Source organism: Trichoplusia ni, chromosome 5 (assembly GCF_003590095.1).
Source record: "Trichoplusia ni isolate ovarian cell line Hi5 chromosome 5, tn1, whole genome shotgun sequence".
NCBI lineage: Eukaryota > Metazoa > Arthropoda > Insecta > Lepidoptera > Noctuidae > Trichoplusia > Trichoplusia ni.
In genome coordinates, this window is record NC_039482.1 from 12240821 (window position 1) to 12267738 (window position 26918).

The 26918-nt window shown below is 35.4% G+C and overlaps 1 protein-coding gene across 6 annotated transcripts in view; it reads left to right on the forward strand.

Moving 5' to 3' along the window:
- LOC113494529 (rab GTPase-activating protein 1-like) overlaps positions 1-26918 on the forward strand; it is a 31102-nt gene that overhangs the window by 191 nt on the left and 3993 nt on the right. The window contains exons 2-25 of one of the 6 annotated variants that reach the window (XM_026872914.1): positions 99-248; positions 987-1199; positions 9242-9371; positions 9751-9937; positions 11199-11398; positions 17913-18097; positions 18487-18612; positions 18888-18986; positions 19449-19609; positions 19883-19985; positions 20351-20513; positions 20844-20934; positions 21122-21266; positions 21759-21947; positions 22256-22381; positions 22692-22802; positions 23184-23314; positions 23594-23715; positions 23966-24069; positions 24333-24443; positions 24568-24628; positions 24935-25068; positions 25456-25549; positions 26688-26722. In XM_026872914.1, the coding sequence (XP_026728715.1) occupies positions 108-248; positions 987-1199; positions 9242-9371; positions 9751-9937; positions 11199-11398; positions 17913-18097; positions 18487-18612; positions 18888-18986; positions 19449-19609; positions 19883-19985; positions 20351-20513; positions 20844-20934; positions 21122-21266; positions 21759-21947; positions 22256-22381; positions 22692-22802; positions 23184-23314; positions 23594-23715; positions 23966-24069; positions 24333-24443; positions 24568-24628; positions 24935-25068; positions 25456-25549; positions 26688-26695 (3135 nt within the window). In that variant the 5' untranslated portion in view covers positions 99-107 and the 3' untranslated portion in view covers positions 26696-26722. The other 5 variants (XM_026872912.1, XM_026872913.1, XM_026872915.1 and 2 more) reach the window with 5 other exon arrangements.

Here is a 26918-nt window from a genome sequence, read left to right on the forward strand (position 1 = left end):
ATATTTATGATAACATAGATAGTGTTATAACATACGACTTTATTCGCATAAAGCAGCAGTGTTTGTGAAATATAGTTTTTGTGAATGTTTCTCAACAGCATGCAGTAATGGAGTTCAATGAATATCAGACAAAAGAGGTATTGGACCCGGTAGATATAGATTTTTACTGTGATCGATCACGTACGCCGAGCCCGACGCCCGTATTCAACACAAATGTATGTTGCGATTTGGAAGACATTTTGAGCGACGTAAGTGCACACTGTTAGTTTTTCACGCGGTTTTTCATCATTTCGCATGTAAGAATGCACTTTAGAGCATAAATGAGACGGGGGCTTGAGCAACATGACGACTGATATGTGTTAAACAGTGTTGTAGTCACCAGGTAAGTCAGGCATTGTTTTATTTACATACATAACTGCATACGAACGAGTTTTTTGTTTGCTCTGCTAACTTGTCGGAATATTAACTAATACATTTATATTCATGTTGAGAGGAAAATATACGTTTGATTTAGAGTTCTGATAATATAGGCTTTGTTTACTGTTTTATAAATATTTTTGAACTAAGATTGCACTGTGTATTATATTAGGAATATTTATCACATTGTGCATAGTGTTATCAACATGAAACATTGGTTTCATGCTATCATATTTGTAGATTCTTATTAGATAATAGCATAAATAAGATCAGCATTACTGTCTTGATTACAATGTATGACTTGATGTATTATACATCCAAATATTGAATTGGCCTTGAATTGTAATTACATCAATATAGGGGTTAGTTTACTCTATGCTTTCTTTGTATAATGCCTGATATTATGTGTAGAACATTATACATTTTGTTGCTTTAATAGATAATATTAGAACTTTAATTATTCAAATAATAAATATAATATTTTTGTCTTGATAGTTTAAATATTTCAATTTCAACTGAAATACATTGAATTCAGAATTAAGTACTTAGTATTGTAATATCTCTTTTAGGCCATCTCCGAGACGCTGCAGGGTTCTCTACGAGTGAGTCGCAGTCAGCTGATTAACCAGGAACTGACCATACGTCCGGAGGCAAACATTGAATCAAACGTGCCAGAGGGTTTGGACCTTTACAAGGTTATCTTCGAAGTAGAGAGTGACACTGAGGTTAAAATGAGTGAAGTGGATGGTGCCGCAGTACAGAATAACACATTACCTGAACCGGTAAGTTTCTCACATATTCTAATCTATTTTTCCTTAATTAAAGGCTTATATACAATAAGTCTGCTTAAACTGTTGCATTTTATATTAATTGAAGAAAAAGTCTATGAAGCTTAGTTGTAATTTTACGTATGTATCATGTTATTACTTTAAAACAGCTATGTAGGTAGGACTTGTATTATTTCCTGTAATTCTTACATTTAGAATCATTTAGCGAAACTAATTTATTCTCTTACAATAAAATCAAAAGTTGCTATTATTATCAACAGTTTAAACATTTTATAATTATGATGACTCATAATGAAATGTCACTCCTCTGTTTAAATTGTTGTAAAAAGTATTTATATCATTAATGTGCATTGTATTACAGTATTAGTAATTCAGTATACTCTTTGCAGTACAATAGGCCCTTCTTTGTCTATTATTTGTTCTATTTTCATGACAACCTGCAGTTGTTCAAAACCTTTATAATGTTGCAGTTGCATGTCTTGGTACCTTTGTCCCTGATATCAAATATGTAGTTTTAAAAAAATATGTATATTATCTATTAGGTTTATTATTTGTTAAGAACTTTATCTGAAAGAAGGTGGGTCTAGGTACCTCTTTTCGCTGCTACATTTAGTGCTGAAGGGAATCTTATTTGCTGATATGAGTAAATATGTTCTAGACTTATATTTAATCAAGATTAAGGTCTGTCTGTATTTGTTTAAGGTAAATATTTCATGCTGGATTGTTGTTAATACATTTATTTTTACTGCATGAATTCAATGAACCAAACAACAATGCTAGAGAAATTACTTGTCCCAAGGCCAATTTTTTTGCTTTGTTATATTACTAGTTGTTGTACCTACTTTTGCCTATATCTGTATAAATAAGAATAAAAGCGTATATCGAGATTTTTTGCGAGAAATATTTTCGCATTTTATTATAGTTTATGTCATTGCTTACAGTACATGCAAAAACAATTTTTGGTCTCTAAATTGTTATCGAATACTTTATTCCTCGTTTATTTTATCGGGATTCCATTTGTTCCCTGCAATCTGCGCAAGCGAGGTTACAAGAAAAATCTTGTACAACATAAATTATTTAATAGTCTACCTATTGCAAGTTTGATAAATTGCATTAAGTCTTCACAATGCTCTTGTTACGTAAGCCGTATTATCTTTCTTTTAAAACGTCTTTGCCTGGCTGACTGGGTTTAGTCAATAAGTGAGCTGGGGGCCTACCAAAATCTGTTAATGTAAGATTGTGTCTGTTGTGCGAGCGAGAGGGCACACTTCCCGTAGAGCGGTGTCACGCTTCCTCAACTGCAGTTGTTTTTACTCAGGGTTGGTAGTAGGCCCCCAGTTAGTATACCTAGCCACCTACCTCTTTATCCTTTGCCAAGGACGCTTGCGATGCCTTCAAGGTTCAGTAACTAGCTATTAAAGTGTGTACATCAAGCTTTATAGTTTTATAGTCATACGGATTGTATTATTGTGTAAATATTAGACTATTATGTATGTTTCAGTGTTGTTATAATATAACCCTTTTTTCAAAACACTAATGTGGATTTTCCAAATTCGTCCTCTGTTTTTGTTTCATTCGATTGATATGATCCTTTGCTCTTTTTTCTGTTGTTAATTCTTCTGTAACTTAATTTTGACTGACTCTTAATTTGTATCCTTAATGCGCAGATTTACTTAAAATAAAGAAATAGATCGCGAATTAAATTAAGGCAATGCTTAGGATATCCTTTATTTTCATTAAATTTTCTTCACTTCGTTGTAATAGCTTGTTCGTTCTTAGAAGCTGTAAGATCTATTGACCCGTAGTTCAGTCAGTGCATTCGCACTCGTTTCTTCCGCCTGATCAAATAAAGTATCGCGTTACATTGTGATTGACACTCCTTAACCTTGCCAATAGTCCAGTAGCTGCAGTGTGAACGGTCACTGGTCCTCATATGGTCCATCTAAGAAGTATATGAAGATACTTTCATTTAAAACACCTTCTTTAAAGTAATGTCGCAAGAAAATTGAGCTCTGATTGGTAGAAAATAGAGTCCCAAACTTAAATTGCAGCGACCTTCGATATTAATTCAATCTTTCTTGCGGTTTTTAAGCAAAGAATGTGCAACGTCCTTTGGATTAAGTGAGGTCAAACAAAACCCTTTCTAGAACATAAAGTCCGATTTCAACTTATGTAAATTGGTTTGAGACAACTTTATTGACAAAATAAGCTTTAGTTCATTGACATAACGTCGAAGGTATCGTTTGACATTTTTGACCATTGAAGAGGTCATTATCCCAACAGTGATAAAGTCCCCGAAGCTTTATATTTTTAACTTCAAACAATAACGCTTGAGATATTATATTCTCTTTCCATTTTAATATTTCATATAGAACCTCTTCAAAAGAATAGCGATATTGCCTAGGTCAGGGAAATCGAAATAGGTCAGCTGTTGGAATTCGCAAAAAGATCTTATATTGCATAACTGTGATATATATCTAGTAGCATAAAAATTAGAATAAACTGTCAATCCAGCCAGGAGTAAAGGTATCGGGAAAATAAAAACAGTGTGAACACCAACATTAATTAAAAATAACATACATCGTTTTTGCATACCTGCATGATTTTAAGAAACAAGATCTACTTCGGAGAATGTAATGCAACGATCGATAGTAATTACTGTTTTTATTTACCTTACACTTAGCTACACAATGTTATGAAGTAAAAATAAGGACACACCATTGATTGTAACAAAAGCCTTGATAGTATTGACGCGGAACATGTCCAGTAGAATTTACAGTACAGGTATTGCACCGTCAAATGTGCGACTTGAAATGAGAAAACGCGTCATATTAAAACAAGACGTGTTTCTCAATACCGTATCGGAATTAAAGCATACAATGCGTAAACGTTACGTCTACGAACGGACGTCATAAACGGATTGTTAAAATGCAATATAAATCTAACGAACAGTTTGGCGATAGTGCGACCGTATTACGTTGCTATATGAGTTTGTTTGACCGTAAAACACGCAAGTGGGACACCAATTCCCTTCAGTAAATGAGTTAACTCGACGCTCGGATCAAATTTTATTGTGTATCCCATACCCGAACAGATGTACGTAAGTATGCACGAGAGAATTTGATTAAAATAATTTAATAAAAGATTAAAAATGCACTTTTCATTTTTCCTATAAGAATTTTTTATCTGGTAACTCTAGGAATATGTTTCTGGTATGTTAGAGTTACTTTTCATAGGCTCATTGTTATAGGATGTAAACATTCGCATACGCTTTAAATAGTTCTTGTTTCCCTTCCTGCCCTAGTTGTTGTATGTATTTTTCCCACCCGCTTCCGTAATGGATTTTCTCGCTAACAGCAAGCATTACTCATTCATTTCCTCACTAAAAGATTGAGGATTTACTTTTGTTTTCGCATTATTCAATAGGTTACATTGGTCATAAAGTTACATTGGCGATAAACGAGATCGTAAAATTACGTAATGTGCTAATCATGGGTCAGTTAAAATGTGGAGCGAGTGTCTATTAACGCTGTTATCTGTGAACTTCAAATTAGGCGGAGTACATATATCTTGTAACAGATTTTTTTTACAAAACTTTTGAGTTCTTTTGAACACTGAGCTTATATTATTAACCTTTTGCCCAAACTGAATGAGGCTGTCTGGCCAGTTACCTTTACCGTCGTTTGACATTTGGATGAAACGAAATTTTCTGTATAACATAATTCGTAAATCGAGCGTGGCGCAGTAGTTTACCTACAAATGTCTATTTAAAGATTTATGAATTCATTTGTGGCGTGTCCATCGCTATCAGACAGTAATTATAGCATTTATAGCTTCGTAGTGTTTCGATATCGTTTGCGAGATATGGAATTTTATTCTACCACAATTTTGGACCACTAAAATTGTATAATTTTTCATTGATTAGTCATTAACGCAACATTACCGTACATGATGTATATTATGATAGCAATAGTTTTTCTGCGTATTTCTTGCTGGTAACGGTGTGACTGCAGGAAGTTTCCCTGTTCCTTTTTCGTTAATTCATGTTTAACTTATTGTATACGTCCAGTCCTATGCTCCGTTTGTAGTTCTATACCATATAGCAAACAAAAAAACTGATGTGTCCCTGAATGGATAAGTCTTTATTGGGATCGTTTAAAGTCCGGTAGACGGGGTTTCCGACCAAATTGTCAAATCACAAGTGTCACAACAAAATATGATCAAACAAGTTTCACGTCAACGTTTGACTAACATTTAAAACCAAATACCACATTAACTCTCTGCTATCTTAAACGAAAACATTTGCAAAATCGAGAAACGTCAATAAAAAAACTGCACTAATATAATCTTCGCCAATCAACGTCATTCCGTCAATGACGTAAATTATATCAGAATGTTTCACTAATGTGTCCGATGTTTTACAATCTGCGTTCACGGCCGATAATTGTCGCCGGCGCGGCTTGTTTTGGTTTCCATCCATTGTGTGTCCATTAAGCTTGTTACCACTGCCTGGACGGTCACCTCAGTACCTCTTGTAATACCTCCATCTATTGTGTAGAGAAATGTAGAAGACTTACTCCTAGTATTTGTGAACTGACTAATTTTATTGTGTTTGTGAATTGACCTTAAGATGTGTAGTGAATGATTTGGTGTTCCGTTTGCTAATTTGTTGAAGGATGGCTACTATTATTGTGATTGGGAAGGTAAAAAATTTTGTTTGTTCCTTGAAATTCTTCTTATTTTGCTTATCATTTTACTATAAACAGTTTAGATTGTACAGTATGGAAAATATTTTGTGGATATGTATTTATTACTGTTAGTTATTATATTAAACAAACAATACGATAATGTCAAATTGATAATTTTTAAATGATAATAGTTAAAGTTATTAAGTACTTATTCTTGATAAAAAAGTAATTTTAACAGACATGCAAGATTACTTTTTAAAAAATCTGACAGTTTATTTATATAATTTCCTTATCAATATTTTTTGGCGGAGACGCTGTTTGGTTCCCTATATAGATTCTGCGCATCATATGTGCCCTGTATATAGGTTATATATTTAATATACATATCTCTGTAAACGTTGCGGTCGACGAATGATTCATAGGGAAGAATATTACACAGTTTAATATTCAATCCATGGCGGACACACGTATCGAATGTATTGAACAATATTTATATTAAGTTTGTGTTTCTGGTCATTATTATTGTATCATTAAGTTAGTTCGTTAGTGATTGTTATAACAAGATGACGCACACCAAGAGGTTTTCACAAGTTGTTGAAAAGGTATTGAGTTTCATTTGGTTTTTTGATAGTTGAGGATTTAAATAAATAAGCTGTAATAATTATTAGGATACTCTTTTCAGGGAGAATCCGAACGATGACTGGTACCTAACAGAATTTGAAATAATAACACTTTTATTTTTATGTGATTTTGTGTCCAAATAAAAAAATAACTTAGTGTTATTTTTCATATAAAAATACGATGCTAAAGCTATCTTCAATACAAGGATGTTAAACATCATTTAAAATTTAAATTATGCATAAATTCGTGTAGAGGCGGGCGTGGGCTAGTGTATACAGAAGTTGCAAATTAGGACAAAAACCAATGGTATAGTTAGTGCATTACTCATTCTCCAGTTGCCTATATTCAAAGGTGATAGGATATCAGCAGAGCTACTACTGCCCACCCTTCTCAAAACGCAAGCGTAATGAGGCAATGATCATGATGATACGAGCGAGAGAACTCTTTTTAGAATTTGCTATTTGGCTAAAAAGGAAGAGTGGTTTATTTAGGTCTCTTAAATTTATAAAAAGATCCTTTTCATAGCTTGTTAATATCAGGTGAAAGCTACGATGAATATTTAGTTGGATCTAAGATTCGCAATCCAAAGTATCCACGTCCAAATCCAACAGATTATCTTTTAGAAGGACCAAATACACGTCCAGAGTATATAGCCGATAAAGTACAAGTTAATTAAACAAACGCATACAAATGCTGTCTTATCGAAGCATAATTGTGTATTCACTTACCTCCTAACGATCCCACAACGATCTTAGTTCAAGTTACGTGTAAAGAAGCGAGGTAAATGAGTGAAATGTTTTTATGTTGACATAAGGAAATGTTTCTATTGTCATTCGTTCGAGAAAGGTTTTTACCTGTGCCTACTCAGAAATATGTAGCTATAGCTATGTAACATGACATTTAAGTTCATGTTGAGGTAGTTAAGATAATTGATGATAGAAGATAGTTGATGTTGAGGAAATGAGACGCCGCTATTAAGAATGTAGCGCGCTATCTCACTCTTACATTGTCTAAAGTTCTTCGTTGTATATTCATAGTACAGGCATTGAACTTTATGTTGTAAATGCCAATGTAATTGACATTATTATTTTTGGTTTATTAGTGTATCAATGTGGTTAGCTGACAATGTTACTTAATTGAACAACAATTGTTTAAAATCATGTTTATTGTCATTCAATTATCACGAGTTCATGACGAATATAGAGTCTGCTTTTCCGTCCATTTTAGTTATTTATATTAATTTAGTCATTCAATAAATGTCGTGTGAGATAGAGATGTGAGTATTAATTACTGTTTGTTTTGTCGAGTTATCATAGAAAAAGATCGCGTCAGCATAATATTGCAATAGCAAAATACAAACCGAACGATGCACCGATGCGACATGGGGCCACGGCCTAAAACCCACTCATGTTCGTTTCTTTGCCCTTCATATACTAGGAACCCTTTCGGAAATTCCGTCAATCCCGCTGCCCCGGTAGGATTAGTAGATGCACTGAATAAATTATTTCATTTATTCTATTGAGTTTTTACAAAGAAGCTTCAGTACTGTACATTTTTATCTTATCAAGGAAAATTAAACCTTAAATACAAACACAGGCATGGCACCTGAGTAAAGAAAACCTAAGTTACAACATTTTATTGCAGTTTAACGTTTATTGCACAACTTTGCTATGCATTAAAGTAAACAGTTGGATATAAAATATAAGATTTATTTTCTTGGTATCCTGCACTACCGGTTTCCGGTGAATCGATAAGAAATAACGGTTATGATCTGATATTTAATTTCATAGTTTTGTTTGCCTACTTTCTGTTAGTAAATATTTTCTAAGGAAAGTTTCGAATTATTAACGAAACCGGGTATGTGCGGGTAGGCGGGTAGGTGGTCCCGTATAAATAGGCTAAAAAAATAATAATTTGCAGTAACTAGTCACCCTTCAAATTTAAGACCGTAGCAACTGTTGCTTAACCTCAATAAAAAAAAAAAACAATGTATTGATATCTACTTAAAAACTAATACCATGTCTAATATAACTGTACAAAAAAAGCTTTCAAACTTAAAAGCAATAACTGTGCCTATTTGGGCTCGCCTTTCCAAAACGACCTTTAGTATACCTTTGTGTATGTAGGGTGATTCAGTAAAGGGCGATAAAAGGGATGTTTTCGTGTGCCAAGATACGCTATCAGTTCGGCAGAAATATTTGCTAGTCGAGTTGTTTGTGTTCATTCAATGAGATAGCTGCAAAGCAGTGCTTTTCAAGTTTTTTTTCTCTTCATCTTGAGGTTCGTTGTTAAGTTTTTCTACTTTTTATTCTGTGTGTATTAGAATATATTCTAGCACTAAAATGTGCTTTCGTGCTAATAAAGTTTGCGCGATTCCAACATGAAAACCATAACAACGATGTTTGTGCCTCATCATTTTTTCACACAGTTGCATAGTTTGTATAAAATTGTTACAAGATTAAAACTAATATTTATGAAAAGATACAAACATTTGTTAATTCAGAAATCCTTGTCCTAATATTAGGTGTTTTATGCGCTTGTGATTCAAATGTTTATAAGAACCCTTAATTCCAAGGCATAAACTCCTTTGTTTTTTCCTTTGGTTTTAGGGAAACCCCATAAAAATTAAAAAAAAAAACTACACATTACTATCATTTTTTGTCATCGTGTGTCCCATTTTTTATCTTGCCATTTTATAATCCTTACATTTTATTTTCCTTATTCCAGGAGTCGTGCCGTCTCGTCGGCGGGTCGAAGTTCTACGAGATGATGGACAGCGCCACGTCAGCTGCGGCATCCACTCCGTCGCCCACGGAGAAGCACGATCACATGAAGCCCATTGAGAGCGATGATGAAGGTGAATTTGTTGTATTTCGTATTATTAAAGCTTATTTCGAAGGGGTGGAGGTCATTAGTAGAAGTCTTTCTAATATACAAATGTTTATTGTGTTTTGTTTACTCAAATATCAATGTGTCAAACGTGTTTTGCCTTATTTTCGGTGTTTTCGTCAGTCTTCATAATTCTTTATAAATGAAATTTCTATCTAAGATGCCAAGCCCCTTAATTGTCGTCCCTTATAAGTTGACAGTAAAATTGAAAGCCAATAAAACATAGTTTATGATATGTTATTTAAGTAACCTGTGCAAAATATGTAACACATAACATATATTGTCAATTGTTAAAATTATTAACAATTTCTATTAACTTAAACCATATCTGAGTGAAATCCATCCAGTTTCAGACGTAGACCAAGAATGCACTGTGTTCAGTGGTGTGAGCTACCTCGGCGCGCAGAATATATCGGACCCCAAGTCCGAGAATGATATACAGAGGATCATGAAGGAGCTCAGTTCGATGCCCGAGAGCAGGGATGGGATCGCAGTCTCAATATCGATACCGGTCTGCTCACAAGGACTTGTCGTGTGAGTATTCTATAGTTGATACTTTATTTGCACTGTAGGAGGTATATAATAATATATCTTAGGGCCGATTTTTCAATCGCCAGATAACTTTTGTTCGACGAATATGTTTGACGTTTTGACAGCTTTTGTGTAGAAAATATGTCAAATAGCCATATTTATTCCTCAGATAAAAGTTATCTGACGATTGAAAAATCGGGCCTTAGTACAATAATATATGTTTATGAATAAAATTTCCGTTGAATTCGAATAAGAACTTGATGTTCTTTTTTTGGAGAAACAACTGGCAGTTATTTAACGTTAGTAAAAATGTTTTCACTTGAGATTCTGAGGTTTTAAATATAAAAAAAACTAGGACTTATCCTCCTGCTACAGCTTAAAGCTTGTATTGATTGTGAGATCACATCCTCATTATCAACAATATTGACATGAGTTCTACATTACTATAGTATTCAAACCTATTACAAATTTATACCTAAATATGCCTATGTATAAATTACATATTAAACAGTTGCTGGAATTTAGACCTTGCAGGTCTAAATTCCAGCAACTGTGTGCATAATAATTCAATCTTTGAAACCCTAGTTCACATAAATACTTAGACCTTTGTTTAGTCCTAGCTACCGCATTAGGTTAAGTAACCTGTAATGGTAGATTAGTGTGATAATTAAATAAATATATAAATAAAAATGTAAGTAAATATTTTCTATTGGATTTTCCTCATAGGAAATTATCTCTCGATTCCGTCAGTATAATGGAGACTTCTTTGATAAAGTGTGTAAATGAATCATTTTGATGACCTTTGACTTGAAAATGTCGTTTTCTTATCTTAGGATTACATCAACTTATTCACCTCGTTTACTAATGTGCAAATTATTTCAAATTTAAAACATTTGTGTACCTAATTAATCGATTTAATTAGAAGGTGTAGCACCTTTTGAGTGATTGCACGGGTAGCCGAGTGACAAAAGGCACGACGCCAAAACGCGCGACGTGTCAAGGGTTCGGTCCCCGCGTAGCACAAATATTTGTGTGATGAATGCTTGTCCTGGCTGACAAAACCTCTCGGCACAATGCTTATTTATCAAGCGGGAGTCGTTTTATAAACAAAAACAGCTAGACTAGGAATTGGTGTTTTTTAATTTCATTGCAATTGGTTCACTAGTTTTCGAGACAGAATTTATAATATTAGTATGGATTCTACGTGCAGTTCAAATGCTCTACTACTTCACTTAACCATCTAACATACCACCTTTGTCCCCAGCCTATACCAAGCGGATTCGAACAGCGTGATGACCCGCTACGCCGTCAACCGCATATCGTTCTACGCTCGCGGCGCGGCCGGCTCCCCCGTGGCCTCGTGCTTCGCCTTCACCTGGTCCCACGGCGAGACCAAGGAGTCCGCCGTGTATAGGTGCCATGTCTTCAGGTGTCATATCGCCGAGGCCGTCAATCAAGTGTCCAGTGAGTTTTTTTATTGTATTTTTTTTTTGTAGTGTAGGATATATTACATCATGTGAATATTTTGGCTATTTATCGTTTTTTACGTATTTTTCTTAGTACCATCATAATTAAAAAAGCGTTGTAGTTTTCCGATACCATCAGTTACAGTACGGTATTTTCGTGTATTTTAACAAATATAAACTGCGTGTTTTGTATCTCGTACTTCTACCTTACCCAAAATCAAGATATTTTTATTTCAAACCAATTAATTGAAACGTTAATATTAATGGCTCTAGTTGCGCTATTAGAAATTGCTTTATTTATGGAGAGGAATTGGCAGGAAACTCTATAATCATCTTATTGACTAACGATAATTTTTTACAAGTGCGTATCAGACAGGTAAAGGAACATCGCACTTTTAATGTTTTAAAACAGACGGTATAAGGATCTCATAGGAATACTTTAGATGTTAGGTTATAATTGAGAACAGTATAGACTCTGTCGGGCACAGCAAGGTTTAGGAGAGAGGAAGAACGCCTATCTTTAAATTGTTAGGTATATTTTCTGATACTCTAATCATATTCATTAAGACGTGAACATAATATGAACGTTATATTATCAATATTGGTATACACAAATACCGTATATAAATTGGCTACACAAATTCCGGCGCATGTCCTTCCAATTATTACGATTTGTTATTATACTTACTACAGTTCGTGTAATTGAGGGCAGTTCGCGTTCGCAACTCACGCGCGTCGCACGGATCACGTAATCGTTTCGTGTGAAATTAATTATTTAATATTATCTCATTGTTTTGTTTATGTGTGAAAGTTCTTATCTGTGTGTTTGTGTGGAGATATTCATTTGTTTTTGAGGTAACCTGTCATATTCTGCTTAAAAATGTGCGACCACTTGTACTCTTATGAATAAGTCAAGGTTACGACTTTAATGTACAGTTCTCTCTCATAGTGATATAAACACAGTGAAGTGTAAAGTTATACGCAAAGGAGAGGTGCAAAAAGGTATTAAAACATTTTTAAACATTTCAATTTGTGATACAATTATTTGTTCAATTAAGCTGATCGCACTATTTTATCTAATTATTTCTTAATTAATGCACGGATAGTGCGTTATTCCCGCGTAGGACAAGTGTTTCGGTGATCCACGAATTTTTATCCTTAGTCTTGGTACATGCGTGTGCGATACAAGGATTAAATACCTGGGCGGAGAAGTCGTTTAAAATGCAAAAATAAATGTATAAAATACCTTAATTACCTTGAAATAGAGCTTTACATTTCTAAAATTTATCTTTAAATCACTATGTTTTAAAACAACAAATCACCTGTTACAATTTAAACGCTGGTTACAAACACTTTCCTATCATCGCAACAGCTGACCTATATTCACGTTATCATATGACTATAACATGATACGCAACATAACACAAAACATATACAAATCACTTTATTATGAACCGTTATAAAAGGTAAATCGGTTCACGAACCTCGAGCGCACCTATTACACACCAGTATTACCTTTTTTGTGATGTAAAGTGGGTGCACAGTAGCACATGACCGCGTAAAGCCTCGTTTAAACGATGCGAGTATTATCGGGCCAGTTCTGATATTATAGGTGTTCGGTCAGTGAGTACTCGAATCTCATAGATGCATGGTTCTTTATGATGTTTTGATTGATTCGGGCTTGCTACTTTGGGTGGTACTTTTTTGTTTAATATGTAATCTATGACATCATAAATAACGAGTATTTCCATAAGTCGAAGAATTCCCAAAATCAGTTCTTTAGATCTTCCATTACACATACTATGTGGTTAATGGCAGCATCTTTACTTTCAGTAATTAACTTTATCTCTGTTAACATAGATCTGGACGGATAAAAAAAAAAATGTATTGTAAGGAATACATAAAAATGATGAAAAGTAAAGTACTTACGGAAAGTCAACATTGACAGTGTTTATTTATTATGTAGTAAGTATCTCTCTATATGGATGTGCAATCATCTCGCATCGTCTAAACGCGGCTTCAATATTAGAGAAACAGAGATATAGTATTATCTGTAACGAACGGTAGCAGTGTTGATTGATATACCGGTGTGCGCGTACTACTCGTGTAAACATAAGGTAAAATTAGAATTACACTGATTGATTAGTACCATGTGGGCGGTCTTACTTGGTTTAGTTACGGCAGTTCTACGACTTCTTTGTTTCGCTTTCTTTGAGTATAAGATTATGTGCGCTGAAGGGTTGATGTCAAGTGATTTTGTGCCGTGTTCCTAGGTTGTTTTTTGTTTTTAAGTGGCTCGAAGTGTTGGAAAGGTTAGTGGATGGATTTCGTTTGTTTCAGGGATATTTTTGTGTATCATTTAATGTATGCAGGTAGCAGGTAATATTCAGCTGTGATTCGATTAAAAATTAAGGTTAATAACAAAGTTATATTTAGACCCTAATTAAGATTGTGATTAAACAAGGGTGCCACTGTTAAAGTTATACCGATAAAGTTATTTAATAACGAATTACGTATTCAAAACAAAGAATTCACCAAGATAAACAATTTATTTTTGTAAGCACACATGAAGTAATACTTTATTTATACTTACATTACAAAACATTAAGATAAAGGTGACAGATAAAAAGTACATTCATTTTTATATTTGACATTTTAAAAGATAGGAATGTCCTCTTGAACAACACTCATTGATGTTACATACTTGATTCAATGTCTGGTACAGACATCGACATATGTGTTTATAGATAACAGCTAAAACATTGTGTTACTCTGTTAGTATCATTATAATATTAGCTTTTATATTCATTCGTTATCTGACATACAAAAAATGGTGTAGGTGTTTAATTGATATTGCTGCAAGGTTTGACCTTTGTGCATAATTTATGAAGCGAGAAAAGAGTTATGTAGTATGAGAAATGTTGTCACCTTCTTTCTACTCTGTTGCCAACAATATTCAAATGGCGGGTTATAGTCATCATAATTATTTTTGGGAAAAATTAAAAAATCAGCTTAGTCCCTCGGATGATAAAAAAATATTTGACATGTATTCAGAAAGTGATAAAGATAAACTACTTTGAAGCTTAGAAGAGCTTGTTTGTAACGTAACGATTTCAAACAATTTATACACAATCCGGACGTCACGCGTAATAATTAAAGTATGAAGTAATTCAATCCCTGTGTCGCGAGGGGTTTGAGAAACATTCAAATCGCATGCATAAAGACATTTAGCCTGTCCATCCCGTCTTGTTCTTTTTTTGTGTCATATTCATTCTTTAGTCTGCTTATTACTCATCGCATTGTCTATTGTTAAAGAATATTGCTTCATAGATAGACATAAATGTTATCACAAATCTGACATTATCTCGAATTTCTTGATCACTTATCAAAATACTTACCCTATTTTCCCTGTTGTGTCTACCAAGACGTACTTACTTTTATTTTCTAACATACAGCTGATTATGCAACAAAAGATGTGCAACAGCATTCATTGTCTATGTCCTCCAGGAAATGAATACGTGACCGACATGTTTAGACAATTTATTCTTTGCCTATGACGTTATACTAACTGCACTAACACTACAACGAAGTATAAACATTGAAGGTTTTACTCAAAGTAACCCTTCATTATTGAAATAATTTGTGACATCGATCGTGTGACGTCACAATACTCGGTAGACTTGAACGTCTGTTGCCCTCAAGGCTGCCCGATGACCCGATTGACGCGCCGAATGCGAGGCCAAGGCCCTAATTTATTACTTATTGGTTCACTACACAGTTTATTGAGGGGTAGACGTGAGGTTAGCCCTTAATTTTAATATTTCAACAAATCAATGTAAACAAACTTAAAAATATGACAGTGTTAAAAAAAGGTTACTTAAGTTTAGAATTAATGAAGTAAAAAAGTAGTTTGATATCAAAAAGTAAAATTCTACAAAATTTACAGCGTACTTGTAAAAAAAAATCAAGAGACATGCTCATAAACAACATTAACCATAATTAAAATCCCAACAACTCATTACTAATTAAAGTAAAAACAAATTACCTATAACATAAATATTTGACAAAGTCGCTGTTGTATCGTTAGGAATGAATCATAACGCCGGGTTTCGATTTGTTCGTTATCAAGATGATTCGATCGCTTGTTCTGTTATTCATTAACTCAGTTGTTTGTCGTGGCTTGTGCGGGTAATACGTTGTTTCATTTAAAGTTTGTACTGAAAATATAGACTGGATAATTTGGTACCTACGCTTTAAATGCATGGTTAAGTGTAATTTCGTTAATATTATAGTTTTCTAAAGTTTTAATGTTCTTTGTTAAGTGATTTTTTTGGATTTGTAGTGATATATTTGTATTGTATTCGTACAATAAAAACTTATTTTCTGGTGAGTTTGCAATTGTCTTATATTAGTTTTGTTAGGAATACAATTTTATATAAGTTTGAATTTTAAAATTTGAAAAGTATTGGTTGAAGATTTCCTGATAAATATTTTTTTAAATGTAAATACTAAATCCCTTTCTTTAGTATTACATATTAACTAACGTTCTTGAGTCCAACCTTTCAAGTCAAATTGACCTTTAATGCGCAATGAAAAATGTTCAAAAAAGGTTTTAATAAGGAATAACATGTAAAAAGAGTTCTTGTTTACTTCTGGTTTCCGCCCACTCATTTGATATGCCTAAATGCACGTCACTAAGTTCTGCGTTCTGTTTTGTATTTAGTTTATCTGTAATACATGCATAGATAGGGATGAACTCTGTTTGTAAATGAACGAAAAACGTTTGTATCTGTCACACTGTTGAATAAAAGCCTCTTTTCATAAGGAGAAAAGATGAAAACAAAAGAAAGACAAGAATAAAACTAACGTACAAGTAAAATTGATATTGATGAACTATTGTTGATTTGTTGTTAAAATGTTAATAATTTAAGAGAAACAACATTTTAGATTAATAACAAACACCACTAATTGTTGTAATTTATATCATAATGTAATGCTATGTATATAAATGGGTTACAAAAATATACATAGATTAGGAGATAAGGCAGCTATTATTATAATATGATAAATTAATTAGAGTAGATAGTTTATAAATAGCTTTGATTTGAGATTAAACTGAAAATTAAATTAATGTATTTATGGTACATGGTAAACTTCTGAGCTTGGACAGGGTCTTATAACAGTTTGTACTGTTTTGTGAGAGCCAGTCCATGCTCGGATCTTTCCCATTTACCTCTTATAAATAAAAGCTAAAAAAGGTAAATAACGTTTTATCAATTATATACAGAATTATTAGATAACAGGTAACCAAACATCCATTTGTTATTATTGATATGCTTTTAAACTTTGACCTTGTTCGAGATTAGAGTTCACTAACTTTAGTAGTCGTCCAAGTTTGTCCTCATTTGTAATTTATCTTTAACTATTGCATAAAACAACGCTCGAACTTTTCACGTTTCTTCTCGGCTTTATAAATGACGACTCTATCAAGCTAAAAATGATTTTAACTTTTAATGGTGCTAATAATAATAATACGCAGAATAAACTATTTTATTTCGCGTTATACAGAATGAAGCTTTTGCCTATAAACAATACAGTTACAGGCTGGTATTATTATGGAGTAGACAATAAAATATTATTTATGTCATCTAGTCCAATTGAAGTGATTCGTGATCGAGGCTATTCGAACGAGAAGTCTATTAATGAAACATTTCATTTTACAATTGGCATACATTCAACAGTATAACTACCATTGTTTTACGTATTCTGTTCTTCTTTTGTTTATAATTCTCACGTTATTCCCATTTAGGATGATAATAATAGCTGAATTAATTTGCTTTAAACTTTTTTTTTTATTAACTTTGATTATGTTTTTGAAATGTCTAATGAGGATGCTAAAATGCTACTTTTAGATAACGAAATAGATTCTGCCTGAGTAAAAATTCTGTAGTCATCTAAGTCCAATTTAAAAGCGCCCACTATGATTCTCGAATTAAGAAATAAATTGATCTGCTCTTAGTTCTCTGCAGGAATTAAGAAGTTACTTATAAAAACTCTGGGTGGTTTTGTTCTAAGACCCTTTGTTGGACTTTGAATGTTTTGTGTAAATACACGTGAAACTCAATGTTTTGTTTATGAGAGTCAGTTGTTACTGTTGTCCGGATCACGAGTTATAATGTAATTATAATGAATGCTTGAAAACGATACCTTTTACATAGGCACAATTTCTAAGAATTTTATAATAGTTATAGTAAACCAATCAAATCAATTTATGACGGAATTAGCAGGGACATCATTGTGCATTGAGCATCACCCTATTTTTTAATAACGTGCGGAGTTTCTTGCCAGTTCTCTAAGAGACCAACCACAACCGCGCAGCGTTAAGCGCTTTTTTCAGACCTACTATAAAAACATTTTTTTACTATTTATGTTTAAGAAAGAAGTTTCATTTGAACTGATAACAAACCTTTTTATTGCATTGCATAATAAACTTTTAATTTATTTGTTTGTAGGCTGCTTCGCCAAAGCATTTGAGCGCATTCCCCGCTCGATGGCTTCCTCTCTGGTGGGCGACCTGAGCGCAGCGCCCTCCATGACGGGCTCGCTCACCGAGGGCACCGGCGGGCCCGCCGTGCCGCCCATGCAGCTCATGCATGTGCTCGAGTGTACCGTCGATATCAAGGAGACTGATGCTAAGGTACCTATGAGTACATATTGTGTTGATTGGGAGTTAGAGTGAGCTAAAAGTCGAAACTTTGTCCATTAGTATTAGATATTGAAGTATTTATACACGCTAGTGTAAATTCTTAAAAGTGTATACTTTGAATTGAACCCGTAATCTGGAAGTTTCCTTTTTTATCTTTATGTAATAAAATAATTTCTTCTTTATTGTGTGCACACAGTTAGAAATGCTTTCCTTGAATTTTGTTCTGTTAATTATTACTATTGATAAAAAAAAATCTCAGCAAAGTTATCTTACACCGTACCTAATTTAAATGTCTTACATAGTGATATGAATAACCAAACCTGTGCCTAATTTAAATGTTTTACGTAGTGATTACACCAAAATATATAATTAAATTCCAGGGTACATTCAGTCATGTCCCGAAAGAGCGGCTCGGCTTCAAGCTGCGCGGTGGCATCGACAAACAAGTGACGATCAACGTCAAACAAGTCACCAGCAACATACAGCCAGAGTCGGATGATCCACAGGTGAAAATTTATTTCTTTATCAAACTTTTCACTTCAAGGAAAGGCCTTTGTTTCGATTTTCTTTTATCTAGACTTGATTGTCGACTTCTTGTTAATCCATCTCTTCTTGGGTCTTGTAAGTGAGAAACATCCTGTTGCTTGGTTTTGTATGAAAAGTATCAGATCTTTTAGATTATACATAGACGACATAACGCTGATTTGTAGGGTCTTCCATTTTGCAATAATCGCGACGACATAATTATGTGAAATTGTATTAATTAATATTTTGTTTTCAGGCCACATACACCGGCGGACTTTACATTGAACGCTGCTTCGGTATCTTGCTCGCCCCCGGCAGGAGCGTAAAGCACTCAGATATGAGATTGCTAGAAATGGTAAATATAGATTATAGTAACTTATTATTATTAACTAAACACTCAGCGAAACGTTTGGTTTCAATAGGGTTATTGTAGATGACTGTTTCTTTCATGAAGTAACTAAATCATGAAGTCAAGAGAAACTCAAGCAACAAGAAACTTATTGAACGAAATAATTATCAATCTTGAGTTCCGTAAAAACTAAATTATAAAATGACTTTTAAATATATCATCGTTATCCAAATCATATCTATATTTTTGTCTAATATCGTCACGTTTCGACTAACCACACTCCTGGAAGTCTTTTCTTACTTTGAGAAACAAAACCATAAAATTGTATTCAATATTTAATCATCTAACTTACGGACTAAACAAATTTATTTTTTATCTACAATACTTTAAAGTCTCTTCTCAATTTGGAAAAAAAAATAGTATTACCTCGGACTAACTACATTTTCGTCCATAATCCTTTGTTCCCAGGTGAGCGGTTCGTCGGGCGGGTCCGGCTGCTCGGTGTGCGCGCTGTGGAACGCGGGCGAGTCCGCGCTGGCCGCCTTCAACGTGGCCAGCGGCGACGGCGCGCCCGCATACATGTCGCTAGCACTCGACCTGGTTATCAGGGGGATACCTGATCCGCTCAGGTAATTCTTCATATTATTATACAAGTCATATATGTGTTGGGCTATGTCACCGCTCTATGGGAGCCAGCGGATGGACGGCGTCGCCCTGGGCGGCCTAGGAAGCGGTGGCGAGACGATATTAACGCCTACCGCGCGTGCTGGTTCCATATGGCCCAGAATAGAGAATCGTGGGAGAGATAGTTTATAACCAGAATTAACACAGGATGATTTCGAGATTATATTTGTCCGTAATACCAAAATTAAAAAAATATACAATATGTTTGTATTTTTTAGGTTGGTCATCGAAACTCCAGTGAAAATATTCCCCCCAACGGAGAGATTCTGGTACTACTCGAAGAGGCCGCTTGTACAGCAGTTCTATATCAATCTTAAAGAGGTAAGTGCCGACTTTACGTTTAACAAGACAATTGTTTCAATATATAGAGAAATATTATTCTGTTTTAACGAATTATAGTTTTATAGAATGGACGGTTATAAGTTTGTTGGTAGGTCCCAAATAGAATTGAGGACAGGGGTGCCAAAACATTAATCTGTCACCCAACCGATTTGTTTGCCATTACCAAAATTCGTTGTAGAAAATCCAACTCGCACTTAATCAGTTCTTGATAAATAATAAGTGATAGTACTATAATTACATCAAAACCACTATGTTACTAGTACCACAGTTCTTGTGAATAAAGGATTATATCATATTATATAGGATTATTTTGATAAAATATCCCCTTTCCCCTCCTTCTCCAGTCAGTCGACGCCCTGGGGCAGCTGCAGTACGAGGTGGGCAGTATCGAGACGTCCGCGGAGCTGGACCGCTCCCGCCTGAACCTGCCGCTGTCGCTGTCGAGCCTGCTGCCCTCGCCGCTGTCCAGCGCGCCCGCGCCGCCATCACCCTCCGAGCCCGACTCTGGTATGTTACTATGAACTCTATGTCAATGGTGTAAGGTCTATTTTTGGTTATTTGTAGTTTGGCCAGTGCGGTTCCTATTCCTAATAGACTGGTGTTCGAAATCTGAAAGCAGGGCAAAAATAATTCCGTAACTTTTTAAAGCAGTTTAATGATTAGTCTTCATACTTTCTATTATTAAAAAAAACCCTAATTTCGAAATCCATGCTGCATTTGACACGGTAACGATTATTTAATAAGACGATGTTTTGGTGATATTTTGAATGGTACTTTAGGGATAAGAATACATTTCTTACGTGTAATATTATTGTAAAATGATAATCTCTGTTACAGATGGCGATGAGCCTCTACTTAGCGGCACTGGGGAAGTGTCCAAGGATTGTGGTGAAGATGTCCTCGTTAACTGGGCTCAAGTACTCAGAAGGTAAATATTTCTCAAATTCTCCAAATAATGCACTAAAAAATCTTATATTCCATAGTCTTTTATTAATGATCTATTAAGTGTTCAATCACTAACCATATTTTGGCTTCTACGGAACACCGTTTGGGAACCCCGGGTTCTGGGCTCAAATTTGAAGTACATGATATTAATAGACACCCCCGGTCCCCAGCTGGACAGGTCCCCGGCCGCGCGCGCTGGGCCAGCTGGTGCGCGTGGGCGTGCCCGAGGCCCTGCGCGGGGAGGTGTGGCTGCGCCTGGCCGGCGTCGACCAGAACGACAAGCTCATGGAGACATACAGGACGCTCATCAGCAAGGTCAGCTACTGTTTAACATTGTACAGCGTTAACAAAACCTCTGGGTATTAACTAAGTCTGTTTCATTTCCCTGTGTGGAAAGGAAAAATTCTCAGTTAGAAAGTAATAAACGGTAGAGCAACGTTTTAGTTGATGATAACTTAGTTAAATGGACTACTTGTTCTTAGTTGCGTCCGACATTTAATGGGTCCTTATTGAAAGCCTAAGTTTATATTTTATAGCTGCCTATTGCCATGTGGTGTCACCTACCGGGATATAATCGTACACTACATATGAACATAAGTATTGCGTGCGCTCGTATTACTAATCGCCTTAGAGCTGTTGAGGAAAGGTACCAGTGACGAGACAAATACTGCGTTATCGTTTATCCTTCCTGTCCTCTCACGTACCTCTGGAGCATATTTGATTAAAATATCTACTTGTGTTGCATTTCTATGTAAATTTTTGTCTGCACATGACATGTTTATCTAACATCGTGTGTCCTGTGGGCAGGAGTGTCCGTTCGAGGCGGTGATCCAGCGCGACATCGCGCGCACGTTCCCGGCGCACGACTTCTTCCGCGAGGCGGGCGGGCTCGGCCAGGACAGCCTGCTGCGCATGGCGCGCGCCTACGCCGTGTACGACCACGAGGTCGGCTACTGCCAGGGACTCAGCTTCCTGGCCGCCACGCTGCTGCTGCATGTGAGTCACAGCACTGACAGTACTTAACAATGCCTAACAACCCACGTCTTCCACTTCTTAATGTGCAGTCGATCTTTGTTTTTGTTCGACCGCAAAAGATCCCAAAATGACAACGGCAAAACTGATCGAACTGTTCAAAAAAGCGATATCTGTTCCAGATAGCGTTCAGTTTCTTACAATATATTGATAGCCTTTTATTTTAAATAGGTTCATTTTCATATATAAAAGCGGTAGCTTTTTTCCTTGGCATTCGAGTTTTGAGTGTCTGTTTTAACAAGTTATACAATCGATAATGTTATTATTCACAGATGCCTGAAGAGCAAGCGTTCTGTCTGCTCGTCAGACTTATGTACGGCTATGGGCTGCGTGAGCTCTACAAGGATGGCTTCGAAGCTCTCTACATGAGGCTGCATCAGCTGGACAGGCTTATGGAGGTAAATATATTTATTATCATCGTCATCAGTCTATATTAAATCAGTATAGTCTAGTGAGGCACGCTAGTTTGACGCGACAGATTTGGCATATTATATTGAACTCTATGCCGTTCAAGTTAAGGTCTAAATTCTTTGAATCTTATTAAAACCTTACCCACTTTAAGTCAGCGCTTTGTTTCAGAGTACAGTCATAAAGCCAATAATAATATAACGATAGTCCTGAATAGCATTACAGGATTAGCTCAAGTGTGTAGCAATTTGCTAAATAAATATGAGTCCTATTTCTTACGCCATACGGTTTATATTCTAGGAGCAGTTAACGGACCTGCGCGCTCACTTCCAAGAGCTAGGCGTTGAACCGCACATGTTCGCCTCGCAGTGGTTCCTCACCGTGTTCACCGCCAGGTTCCCGTTGCCGCTGGTAAGTTGCAAATGATGTTAATGGTCCGCTCAATATCATAACTAAATGACAAATAACAATAAAAGCAATTCTTTCGAGTCTCGTCATCGATTAAAATATGCTTTTTTTTTCATATTATTGTCCCTGCTTTTGTTCCGCCTCGTTCCTTATGGAACAACATAATATCTTAAAGACTTTCCAATTTGTATAGTATCAAAGTTGTGAAACCACTTATCAGATCTCTCTTTTCTTTCATTGAAACTCCACTATAAGATATCAGGTAGTGAGGAATATACTGCGTTACTGTACTTGAATTATCTCTTTACCTACCCCACCATATCTCTATACTGCTTTTTCATTTTGATACCACTACCATGAGTTTACTCTCCTATCTCCCTCCAGGTATACCACATCCTAGACGTGTTCCTGCTGCAAGGCATAGACACGTTGTTCCAAGTGGCGGTGGCGCTGCTGTCGCGCTCGCGCAAGGATCTGCTGCAACACGACTTCGAGGGTGTACTCAAGTATTTTAGGTATGTAATGATGAATAGGATATTCTAAATTGGACTTTATGTAAGAGACTTAAAGTTCATTTCTGTATAGAGATTGTCGAGACATTGAATAGAAGAATATCTTTCTACAAATTTAGCTTTGAACTAACTACCATTGCCCGCTATAGAAATTAAACGACCAACCGCAAACGCTACCAGCACTCTGTCTATATGAAAATATACTTTTTGTTCAAAGCATAGAACTCAATTTACAAAAAAAAAATACAAATTCTAAGTATTCCTCTAACCTCTTTTATACAGAGTAACGTTGCCAAAGAAATGTCGCGCAGAAGAGTCGTCCCGACAAATCGTGAAGTTGGCGTGCAGCATCAAAGTCAAGCGGCTGACTAAGTACCAGCAGGAATACGAGAAGTTTATCAAAGGTACAATACTTGTTATTAATCTTAATATAGATGACGATTACGTGTCAAGTTGTTTGTCCGCGGTGGAATCCTAAACTAGTTGCCAACTTGAGAGACAGGATAGCTTACATCTTAATTTACTGTCACATCAACCATAATTCTTACCACGCGGACGAATTCGCGGGCAAGACCTAGTAATATACATATATTTTCTTAGAGATCTAACTCATCAAGTGCAGTTTAATGTAACTAAATGAATGTTTATTTTCAGAATCTGCTGAAAAAGAGAAAATTAACGTGGAAATGGAAAGGCTGAAGGGTATCAATACACAGTTACAACAAGATAAAGAGTTGCTCGAAGCACAGCTGAACGCGGTAAGGCCATATTTATAAATAACAAATTTTAATAGCCTTCTTTAAATCTCAGTCTTTTAGTGAGTATTTTTGTATATTAACAAGACAAAAACATCCTCCGGCTATAAAAATGGCTCGACCGATTTATATTATGCATGTCTTAGAACAGCCACGCTTAATCCACCTTCAATTAAAAAAAGAACTTAATTGAATCCCACAATCCATTGGGGAAAAATAGTACTCTATTCTTACCCTATATATTATCTGTCACATGTATGTTGCAGGCTCGCGCATCTGCGGAAGAGACCCAGAAGGAAGCCACGCACTACGCGGCCGTCGCGCGGGACTACCGCGAGATATGCGCGCGACTCGACAAACAACTACATAACTTACAGGTCATTAAATAAGGCTCAATATTTATTAACAAGTCAAAGTTCGAAGTTGTAGACGATATGAATGATTGCTACTGCCGATTCTAGTTATGGTACTGATGTTGATCGTATTTTTTTCTCGTTTTAGGACTACGTGAAAGCCTGCGTTAATTGCAGCGCGAAACTTGCGCAAAAGGATAATAAAGAAGGTGAGTTTTGTCAAATTATATATTTAAATGTAATAAATAATTATCTCCATTACAAAGTAATTTTACTAAATCATCATACTCAGCTTATGCCAGGGCTCATAATTAGCTCTAAAATCATTTCAATAAAAAAGGAGTAAAGTCGCATCTGGCAGGCATGTCGAGTCTGGATGAGGCTGGCAAAGGACCGTATTAATTGGCGCGTGAAAGAGGAGGCCTGTGCCCGGCAGTGGGAGGACAAAGGCTGTAGATGATGATGATAATATTCAAGCAAGCCAGATGCATATAATAATATTGAATCTGTTTCAGAAACAGAACAAAAAGGCGAGGAGAAGGAAGGCTCGAGCGACACAGAGGCGCGCCTGCGGCAGCGCGTGCGCGACCTGGAGCTGGAGCTGGCGCAGGTCAAGCTGGCGCATGTGCAGGTGCAGTGCAGCAACCAGGTACACTACTGTGCGTGCAGGGGACTCACCGCTGCACTACTCACATACACTAAACAAGATGCCCACTGACACGCCAAACTTGTAGTCACTTTGTGAGAGAATGTGAGCAAACGTTGCGCATTGACTTGGGCTTTCATTAAGATTTAAGTTTGTTTCTAACTTACATTCACACGTATAATGTGAACCAAAGCTCTTAGTCGACGTCTAAATCCAGGTCAATAGATTTAGCAAAAAACTACAGAATAAATGCCGTATACCGTTACACTGACACTTACAGTAAAATCGGTATCTTCTATCATATTCCTTTGCTGTTCTTTAGCCATGTTACAATATACCTCTGAAAATGTACACGTAACTTAGAAGTAATTCATTTTTTTTTATCATCAGGAACTAAGCCACCAGCTGACAGTCGCCCTCAACGAGGTCCAATCGGCCGTCAACCAGAAGCAAACAGTCACGCCCTGGTTGGTGCGCACTCTCGGTAAGTTTTAACACAAAACAAATTATTACCTCACTCGCGTTTCATATGGAATTAAACACCTAAACAAATTGCTCAGCATATAAATAAAATCGTAAAAAAGGCGAATGGTGATTAAAACATTTAGTTAGATACAGTATAGAAATTGGCTCATTTAATGTGTTACAATACAATAGTAATATATTGAGGATGTTTGTGTCAGTTAGCTCTATAAAAAGTATATTTTAATATTTTCCTTTAATGAAAGCCGAATCAAAGAAACTGTAAACAGTTACATTTGAGGGCCCAAGCTTGCGCAGTAGAAAAAACCATAATTTAATTCTAATTAATGTTTTATTTCTAATTCAAGGTTTCTAAAAGACTAAAAAGCGGTCACGTAACTCGCTATACGGACAAAACATATGATTATAATTTCCCCTCGCGCATTCATTACGATTGCCCGACTAGTTTCGTACTCAACCGGAGTCCTTGATCATGCGCTGACGAGATCGACTCGCCATGTTGCGGTCAGCTCATGATTAAGAACCCAGGTTGAGTTTGAAACAAGTCAGGCAATCCTGATAAATACGCGTCTGTGAGTAAGTGTGTGTTAGTCAGTTAAAAATCGATAAGTCTTTAAGAAGCCGGTGTCAATTATATTAATTGTGTAAAAATAAATCAATTATGTTGTATACGCGAAATTAATATTTAAAACAACTGTCGCACTTCCTAGTTTTTAATTTTTTCTTTTATTTTTATTATGGTTACACTTGCTTTATATAAATAAGACAAATCGTTACAGAGATGTTAACATTGTTTAAAGTTATGGCACATTTAACAGTTATCAACATATAAAAATAAACCAACCCTAAATTAAAATTTCAAGTTAGTGTGCTCTTCTACTTATTACACATATAATATATATAATATAATTTTTCTTCTGAAGATACTACTTTTAAAGCAAATGATTATTAGACTAGAAACACTTCTCGCATTTAATCCTATGACATTGGGGCCACTGAATTCAGTTAATTTTTCATGAATGCTCTTTATTATTATATTTCTATTAATATTTTTAATTTTCTAATTATATTAATTTCTTGACATCTCTGTAGCGATATGTTCAATGATATTGAAATATTGTTTGTTTGCTCCATTGTAGGTCATTAACCAGAATACCAAGTTACCAGTGTGGAGGTGATTGCGTTATCTATATATATATATGTGCTTACACACTAGCTTTCGTTGTAGATTGTATGTTGTGGGAGTCCCATTTGACAACAGCGTAAATCTTTTGAACTTTTTTGGCTAAGCAGAAACTTGCTCTAAATAAGCCAGTCTATACTACGGTTTTGATACTTAATGAAAGGGTAATCATTTTGGCGTATTTACC